Source organism: Cryptomeria japonica, chromosome 10 (assembly GCF_030272615.1).
Source record: "Cryptomeria japonica chromosome 10, Sugi_1.0, whole genome shotgun sequence".
In the NCBI taxonomy this organism is placed as follows: domain Eukaryota; kingdom Viridiplantae; phylum Streptophyta; class Pinopsida; order Cupressales; family Cupressaceae; genus Cryptomeria; species Cryptomeria japonica.
The window spans coordinates 774,059,385-774,069,026 of NC_081414.1; the positions used below are offsets into that span (position 1 = coordinate 774,059,385).

The window sequence follows — 9,642 nt, forward strand, 5'->3', positions numbered from 1 at the left end:
GATGAAGACTCCTTTTTCTCAAGATGTGAGTCACGGTCATACTATCTTGATACTTGTTCCACTTGTTGATGTTTGTTTTGTTTATTAATGTTTGAGGTAAATTTGTTGCATGAATACTTGGTTTAAAATTTTGTTTTGAATTTCTTTGACAAGAATTTACAGAGGAAGCACACAAGCACAATAATCTTGCCTTAAAAGGCACAATAGGTGTGGGTCTAAATCAACCGAATCATGAACTTTTTTACCCTTTTCAAATGTTTTGTATGTTTTTTCCAAAAGCTTGAAGTCGGCTCAAATTGTTACTGGTCTGACACAAGATGAATACAACTCAAACACACTTTATCCCTAAGGTCAATGGCCAGTTGCGATATTTTCAGCCCACATCTTGATATTTCTTCAACTTTGGTACTACATACCTTATGAATCCCTCCATGGCAAGTAAGGATGTGATATACTAAGTCTTTCACGAGCATAATAGATAGATAATTCCTATGATGGGGGAGTCACCACTTTTATTAAGATACAAGTAGCCTTTGAAAAAGCCTTGTTTCTGCTCAAGGAAATATGTATGGTGAGTATCTTGGGAGCAAAACCATCTATGCTCTTGCACTAAAATTTTCACAAATATACTCAATCAATAGAACAGGTGGGCTTCTATAATAAAAGGTGTCTAGTAATGTTCGATGTTTTTGGACATAAGTTCATTTTGTAGTGACTCACTTAAGAGCATTGTAACTTGTGGTGGGGCCCATATGTCATTTCGGCAAGTTACACTGTAGGAACAACTATTCCCAAGGCTACAGCTTTCGCTCTCACCTAATTTCTATAGCGGCTCAAAGGATTTACCACACAAGGTCGTTCCCAAGATTGATGTGTCTCTTGGCAGGCCTCTCTTAAAAATATAAAATTTTGAGCGTTACTAACACTTTTCTCTTGCACCTAGGACCACGAGAGCCAAGGGAGAGGATAGTGTGTTAGAAGTAGGACAACTCTACAGATTTTTTTTTTTTGCACAAGTGTACCAAACACTGAAAACACTTGTTCTTTTTAATTAATTTATTGCAATGTGATTTAAATGCTATTTGGAGATGTTGCTCCAACAAACATGGTGTTCTTTTTAATCCCTCAAAGAAATATGTTGTCTAATTAGGAAAGTGAAAATCCTGGTCAACCCAATTGAAGCACGTTTTTGCTTGAAGTAAAATCGGTTTTGGAAACAAAATGGACAAATTGTTTGTTCTTTTTAACTTGCAAAATGAAATGTTGATTGTGAATTTTAGCCTTTGCAAGAAAATGAAAGTTTGTTTTGTTTATTTTAAACCCAAAATAAAATATTGTTCCTAACTTGCAAGAAAAACAAAGTTTGTTTTGTTTGAGTTTGTGGTTCTTTTTAAGCCCCAAACTGAAAAATTGTGTTGATTTTATAACCCAAAATGAAAAGTGAATTTTGTTTTCAGTCCAAAAGGGAAAGTGAAATCTTTTTAATCCAACTTTAAAACAAAGTTAGAAATTAAAAGAAAATAAAAAATCCCTAATTTTTAACGCCTTGAATCCTGTAAAACAAGAAGTTAGCAAAAACCTGCACAAAAAGAGAACAAGTTAGTGAAATGAAAGTGTTTGGTGGGCTTCTACAAGCCTAAAATTTTGATTTTCCAGTTACATATTATTTTTTTTCAACTCTCTATTACAATAGCGCTGCTCTGTGTAAACACAGAAGCGTCACTTTAATGCAAAAGTGCTGAAATAATAACAGAGGCACTAAAAGAACGCCAAAAGCGCTATAAGAGGGACAAAAGCGCTAAATTAAACTATTAAATAGAATGAAAATTCTATCAAACAGAGAGCGCAAAAACGCTAAAAGAGTTACAATAGGGCTATTTCACGAACAATAGCGCTACAACTCTGACAAAGGCGCTAATTTAAAGACAAAAGCGTCATAAGGTAGACAAAGGCGCTAAACCCTCAGTTGTAGAAGGTGCTAAAACGAGTTCAATAGTGCTAAAGCGCAACCTGTGTGGCAATTTTAGCAATTTTCAAAAAAGTTAGTAGTTTTAAATCAGAAGGTCGAGTGTTCAATTCACATCGAGTTCACCAAATGATGCACTGCAAAAAAGGATGTTAGGAACACACAAGACAAATCATTCATTAGTGTTATTAGTATCAATCATAAACGAAATACAAAAGAAACTACAATCCTAAGCATGCATGTCAAGAGAGATATCAAGCATATTATGGAAAGCATACAAAAACAAAGAAAAGACACAAAACAGTCTCAAATGCTTGCCAACATGCTCATAGTTGCTCCTCCCTTGTTCCTCTCCTCTCCAAGTTCCACATGAGTGTAGCCCTCGGCTTTTTGCACTACTATTGAAGTCTTATGGAGATTTAAGATTATGAAAAATGATTAAAATATGCAAATACAAGCTAAATATGAGAAAGCCTAATTAAGCTATATTGATTTTAACCAAAATAACAATTTAGATTTGATTTGCTCCTAAAATGCTCTCTCAATTTTAGTATAGATTAGATGCATACAAGATTTCTGGATTTGGATATGAAGGAAATGGGCTCTATTTAAAAGAAAAATAGAGAAATGGATGGTTGAGATTGAGTAATCTCAACAAAGGTTAGGATTGATGGGTTTATGATTCATCTGAGAGATTTCAACCCAATCTCTAGATGACAAATGTCATCATGAGATGGCTTAAGAGGAGAGGGAAGAAGAATTAGGGTAAGTGCACAAAGATGGTGGTAAAAAAGGGGGGTATAAGTGGACACTTTTTTCTAAAATCGGATGAACCTGAACTTGGAGGAAAAATTTCAAAGTCATCCACTCAAGATATGAAGATAATCAAAGAACAAATATTGTATTACTCTGAATCTAGTTTCCATACTACTAAGCTTTTTCAAAATTGGATAAGATTAAGGGGGTCAAATCCTTCGCGCATGAAAAAATGACCCTGATTTTTTCTTAAAAACATAACAGTGTCTGACGTGCACATCAAAAACGTCATAGTTAGATTTAGTATTTTGACAAATCCTTTGGCAGAAAGATAGTTAAGATTGAGCACTAGAAGATGTGTATTTTTTTGTAATTTTTTGTTGAGTATTTTTTTTTAATGAGTTTTCCAATCGAGCACATCCTGAAAATTAGGTACGTGTTCGTGCGCAAAGCATAAGTTGCACTAAACAAATCAAAAATACAATTTTTTTTTTTTAAATTGTAAAGAATCAAGTTCACTACAATAATATATAATTATTTAAAATTTTGGATAAGTATATCAAAAGTTATTCAAAAAATGGTGCACCTATGTCTATGAGAACTATGGAGACACTAGCAAAAGAAATTCAATAATAATATGTTATTGTTGTTCAAATTGAAAAAAAAAATATGGTTAGAAAGCTCAGAAAATGGGTGAAAATATGGTGGCAATTTTAGAAATACCCACTTGATGAAGTGTAAACCTGATGATGACAAAGTCGATAAACCAAGTTGATAAAATAAAACATGTCAAAAATGAGAGAAATGGAGGGAAATCAAACTTCCAAAGTGTAGCTTTGTCATCCAGGCCTATTTCCAAGCCTAAATAGTCAAAATCGCATACGGGGTACTTATGGTGTAAGCAGCGCATACGCACTCTTTTTACTATAAAAAGCATGTACGCGCTATTGTATAATATGATATTCTATGTATAATATGTATATATACATATTATATATGTAATATATAATATGATATTGTATATATAATATGTGTATATACATATAATATATAATATTTATATATATAATATATTAAGTATATATATACACATGTAAGTGTATTGTCTCCCCCTCTCAAACACATACAAGGTGCCTCTCTCTCTCTCTCTCTCTCTCTCTCTCTCTCTCTCTCTCTCTCCCCTTCTCCCTTCCTCCATACCCCATCCCTCTCTCTCTCCCTCCCTCTCTCCCCTTCTCCCTTCCTCCATACCCCATCCCTCCCTCTCTCCCCTTATCCCTTCCTCCATACCCCATCCCTCCCTCTCTCTCGCTCTCTCCCCTTCTCCCTTCCTCCATACCCCATCCCTCTTTCTCTTCTTCTCTCCTTCCCTCTTTCTCTTATTCTGTAATTCCTATAGTCACAATCAAGATTAGTCATATGGTGTCCCATGACCCCTTAAGACACCATATGACCCATAACAACACCATATGGTGTCCTAGGGATCATAGGATGCCATATGACCCCTCGAGACACCAATGACTCATAACAACACCATATGATGTTCTAAAGGGTCCTATGGTGTTCTATGACCCCTTAGGACTCCATTTGGTGTCGTTATAGGTCCTATGGTGTGCTAAGGGATAATATAGTGTCGTATGACCCCTTAGGACACCTTATGACCCCTTAGATGTTGTTAGGGGTCATATTATGTTCTTAGGGTCATATTGTGTCCTGGATTCGATATCTCTTCCTCTCCCTCCCCCCTCCTTCTTCTCTCCCTCTCTCCCTTTCTCTCGCTCTCTCTCTCTCTCCTTCTCCCTTCCTCCCTACCCCATCCCTCTCTCTCTTGCTCTCTCCCCTTCTCCCTTCCTCCATAGCCCATCCCTCTTTCTCTTCTTCTCTCCCTCCCTCTTTCTCTTCTTTTGTAATTCCTATAGTCACAATCGAGATCACTCATATGGTGTCTTGTGTCGTCTCTCTCTCTACCTCTCCCTCCCCCCCTCTCTCTCTCCCTCTCTCCCTCTCCCTCCTTCCCTCCTCTCTCTCTCCCTTCCTCCATACCCCTTCTTCTCTCCCACCCTCCCCCCTCTTCTCTCCCTCTCTCCCTCCCTCCCTCTACCTCTCTCCCTCTCTCTACCTTCGCTCCCACCCTCTCTCTCTCCTTCTCTCTCCCTCTCCCTCCTTCCCTCTCTCTCTCTCTCTCCCCCACTCCCTCCTTCCCTCCTCTCTCCCTCCAACCTACTCTCCCTCTCCTTTCCTCCATACCCGTTCTTCTCTCCCACCTTCCCCCCTCTTCCCTCCCTCCCTCTACCTCTCTCCCTCTCTCTACCTTCCCTCCCCCTCTCTCTCTCCCTCTCTCTCCCTCTCCCTCCTTCCCTCTCTCTCTCTTCCTCTCCCTCCCCCCCTCTCTCTTTCTCTCTCCCTCTCCCCGTCCCTCTCACCCTCCCCCCTACTCTCCCTCCCTCCATACCCCTTCTTCTCTCCCACCCTCCCCCCTCTTCTCTCCCTCTCTCCCTCCCTCCTTCCCTTCTGCCCCCCTACTCTCCTCTCTCTCTCTCTCTCTCCCCCTTTTCATTCACATCTTTTCTACTACCAATAGCGCGTACGAGGTACTGAAACTATTAGTTCACTGCCCTGACATAACTTTTTTAAGGAAAAGGAGCGCGTATGTGGTACTTATTACTTGTAAGCATGTACGAGGTACTGAGCCCATTATTCGCTACCCTGCGATAACATTTTTTAGGCTTAGGAGCGCGTACGCGCTACTTATTAGTCCAGAATGAAAAAAAAGAAGATCGTTGGGCTTGCCAACATTTTATGGACTAATAGCACATATGCGGTTGTTAATGTAGAGCGTACGTGGTACATGGACATAGTTTTAGTTTCCCAAGAGCCTCAACAGCCTCAAAAGAAGTTTTTGAGGTCGTTGAAGGCCCCACTGGAACTATGTCTGCACCTCTATCACTATTTTATACATAGAAGTAAGTGAATTCTAGCCAATCTTGTAACTTTTTATTAAATGCAACTGACGGTTTTTGCAGCAGGCGAAAAAATGCTACCAATTGAAAATGGCTCCGAGTCGTCGAAAACTGAGATAGGCCATTGTAGAGGAGCCTCACGGGACCCCGTGGGTTCAAACGGATCGACCATATGTGTCCTGGATTTGAAGAAATAGTCTATCAAATTTTGACAATTTTTTGGACTCGTGGCATTTGAGAGATCGCACCGGTATGGTATGACTCTCGACGTTCCATTGCTTTGGGATGCATGACAGGGGCATGCCTAGCATAAACCTACCCAAACAGATGCGCTAGCAATGTCGATTTGTGTACACGATGAATCGAATCAATTCTAGCCAGTCTAGCAACTTTGCATTGCATGCAACTAACAGTTTTTGCAGCAAGCGAAAAATGCTACCAATTGAAAATGGCTTCGACTCGTCAAAAACCGAGATAGGCCATTGTAGAGGAGCCTCACGTGACCCCACGGGTTCAAATGGATCGACCATATGTGTCCTGGATTTGAAGAAACAGTCTGTCAAATTTTGACAATTTTTTGGTCTCAGTGCACTTGAGAGATTGCCCCGATATGGCATGACTCTCAACATTCCGACGCTTTGGGATGCATGACAGGGGCATGCCTAGCATAAACCTGCCCACACGGATGCACTTGCGATGTCGGTTTGTGTATACGATGAACCAAATCAATTCTAGCCAATCTGGCAACTTTGCATTGCATACAACTGACGGTTTTTGCAACAGGTGAAAAAATGCTACCAATTGAAAAATGGCTCCGACTCGTCAAAAACTGAGATAAGCCATTGTAGAGGAGTCTCACGCGACCCCACGGGTTCAAACGGATCGACCATATGTGTCCTAGATTTGAAGAAATAGTCCGTCAAATTTTGATAATTGTTTGGACTCAGGGCACTTGAGAGATCGGCCCGGTACGGTATGACTCTCGACATTCGGACGCTTTGGGATGCATGACAAGGGCATGCCTAGCGTAAACCTACCCACTCGGATGCACTCGTGATGTCGGTTTGTGCACACGACAAATCGAATCAATTCTAGCCAATCTTGCAACTTTGCATTGCATGCAACTAACAGTTTTTGCAGCAGGCGAAAAAATGCTACCAATTGAAAATGGCTCTGACTCGTCAAAAACTGAGATAGTCCATTGTAGAGGAGCCTCACGTTGACAATTTTTTGGACTTGGGGCACTTGAGAAATCGCATCGGTATGGTATGACTCTCGACGTTCCGATGCTTTGGGATGCACGACAGGGGCATGCCTAGCGTAAACCTACCCACCCGAACGTGCTCACGATGTTGGTTTGTGCAAACGACGAACAAAATTTGACCATTGTGAGCGTGAGGGTGCTCTCGCACCAAACACATATTGTTGTTTATATTCATATTGTCAATTTTTGTTGTTTATATTCATATTGTTGATTACATATGCAAATATTCATTTAAATTTATAAAAGGGCAGCCACCAAATACAGCAAATACACAATAATGAACTGAATACAAGGAGTTTTGTAGAGTTAATTCAACATTTTAGAAATTTTATCAAATCATATCCCACGATTGCAATGTTTTATATCATATATTTTTGTTGTTTATATTCATATTGTTGATTACATATGCAAATATTCATTTAAATTTATAAAAGGACAACCAAAAAATACAACGAATACAAAATAATGAACTCAGTACACATTTATTGGATCGAATATCGATATTTATATATATATAAAAAGGCATGTCTGCCAAGTCAATACAAACATTACGAAAATGTGGCATATGCCATGTCCAAATCGATATACAATAAAAATGTAGAATATATTTGCATGTATTGGTCATTCTATGACCAGAACTAACACTATATGATCCTAAACTTGTGGTGGATCATCAAAATCAAGCCTCTTCGATGCAGTATGCGACTCTGTAGATGGCTGCAAAACCACAATTCAAAAGCCAAGTTAGAATTCTTTTGTAGAAAATAGTTCACAATTAACAACATAACTATGCATTTAACTTTAATTCCTTTGCAATTGAAATGTAGATTACCTCATCGGCTGATCTAGGAGCTAATGTCTTTGCTCTCCTCTCCTTGTCACTCTTAGGAGTTTTCTTGAAGACATACTTAAATGGATCCATGTTATGGCCGTACCGCGAAGGGGTCTATTGTAGATTAAATGTACAATTAATACAATGTACTAGCATAAATATATCAAAAACACTTAAAAGCTATAATAGAGAGAACAATGACATGCCTGTTCCTGAGATGCTTCTCCAATGGACTGAGGATGGCTCACCATCGATGTAGAAACTATCGCTATTACCTATACAAAAAATGTTCTAAGATTAAATACAATTAATATATAAATAAGTATTGAAGGTTAAAAACAATTAATTTTACATATCAAACAAAAGTGTACCAGATCATGAGATGCTTCTCCAGTGCACGGAGGAGGGTTCGCCATTGATAAAATAGGTATGGATATTTCCTGTATAAAAAAATTATAAGATTATAATATATCACAAGTTCACATGTACGCGTGCATATAATCATGAAATCAAGAAAATAAAGTAGAGATACATACCTCCGCCCTCTCTTGATCCACGAGTGAATCAAGTGCATTCAACAAATCCACATAGCTCAATGGCCACTGTACATGTAAAATATACAAAAAAAACACTAATGAATCTACAAACCCCAACTAATATTTGATTTCAACATTTTCAAACAATTGTACAACTAAAAATGTGTTCATATACCTTCTTCCCACATTTTGGCCTCTTCGAGGAATTCTTTTTCTTAGGACAAGCCTTAGACGCAAAGGGGGTACCCTAAAAAAACAAAATTAACATGAGATATTAGTATAGATAATAAATTAAACATAATTTTAAAAATCTAAAATGAAATGACTTGCACATTCCATCAAAACAATACATAAAAAGGGTTTTACAAAATATGATACCGTATAGCCTTGTAAGCCAAAATCGATCACTGCGAGCGTGATGTCATCAATCTGGGACATTTCGTCCCCTGTCAAGACCTATAAACCAAAAATTGGACCAAGCATTAAATATAGTTAGTATATCTTGTATTTTTTTGAATTCAAAGTGTACTATTCTATTTTAACATGTTACAAAATTTATACCTCGGGCATCGAAGTTGCAGCTATAGCAACCGGGAGAGGTGTATGGGATACCGCTGCTGCATCCTGAAATGCATATTATTTGTCTCAATTTAAATCGATGTATAAATGAAAATTCATTTATGTACTTACAAATTTAAAGTGACTGATAAATAAAATGTTATGAATTCAATTCAACACACCTGTGTCTATCGCTCATGGGCAAACACCATGTCCATCAACTCATCTGTCAGCGCGAAATCCTCAGTCGTGCAGACTTGACATCTACTCTCGCAAATCGTGCACAGATGAGATGAGGACCCATCTACACCAGCTGCATCATCCATCCCTTAGCAACTCACACACATATGTTGGATGGGCTCTTTGCTGCCACCTAATGGCTCATCATCCAATACAATAGGGTGTGCTAATGATGTACCATGTTGGATGATGGCACCAGTCAACGTTGTGGCCGCCTGAAGAGTCTGTAGCTCCATTGACTCTTTCAGCTCTACTGGGACAACCTGATGCACCTTGGGTTTGGGTGCTAGGGGGCGGCGACTCTCCGCAAGTAATCGCCTACGGGCTCCAGGTCTATCTTGGGCAAAGCCACCACCTCTACCATGGAACTCTCTCATGTCAAAATAGTTTGGACGCACATTGAGCACAAACTCACAATATACTTTTCTCAAAAAATATAATGGCACCTCATAATTATTACAAGGTGGATCATTAAAGACCATCCACCACCTTTGCCAAAAAAGATTTTTCATCTGCATATTGGTACACCA

General features: G+C 38.9%; 1 protein-coding gene across 1 annotated transcript; it reads right to left on the reverse strand.

Annotated features, from left to right (window-relative positions):
- Positions 1–1,531: 1,531 nt before the first annotated feature.
- Positions 1,532–8,935, reverse strand: LOC131859221 (uncharacterized). The gene is made up of 7 exons (XM_059212793.1): positions 8,876–8,935; positions 8,693–8,770; positions 8,490–8,561; positions 8,315–8,380; positions 8,150–8,218; positions 7,985–8,053; positions 1,532–1,579 (listed from the first exon to the last, which is right to left on the reverse strand). The coding sequence occupies exons 1-7, from the start codon at positions 8,882–8,884 to the stop codon at positions 1,532–1,534; spliced, it is 411 nt and encodes a 136-aa protein (XP_059068776.1). The 5' UTR covers positions 8,885–8,935.
- Positions 8,936–9,642: the final 707 nt, after the last annotated feature.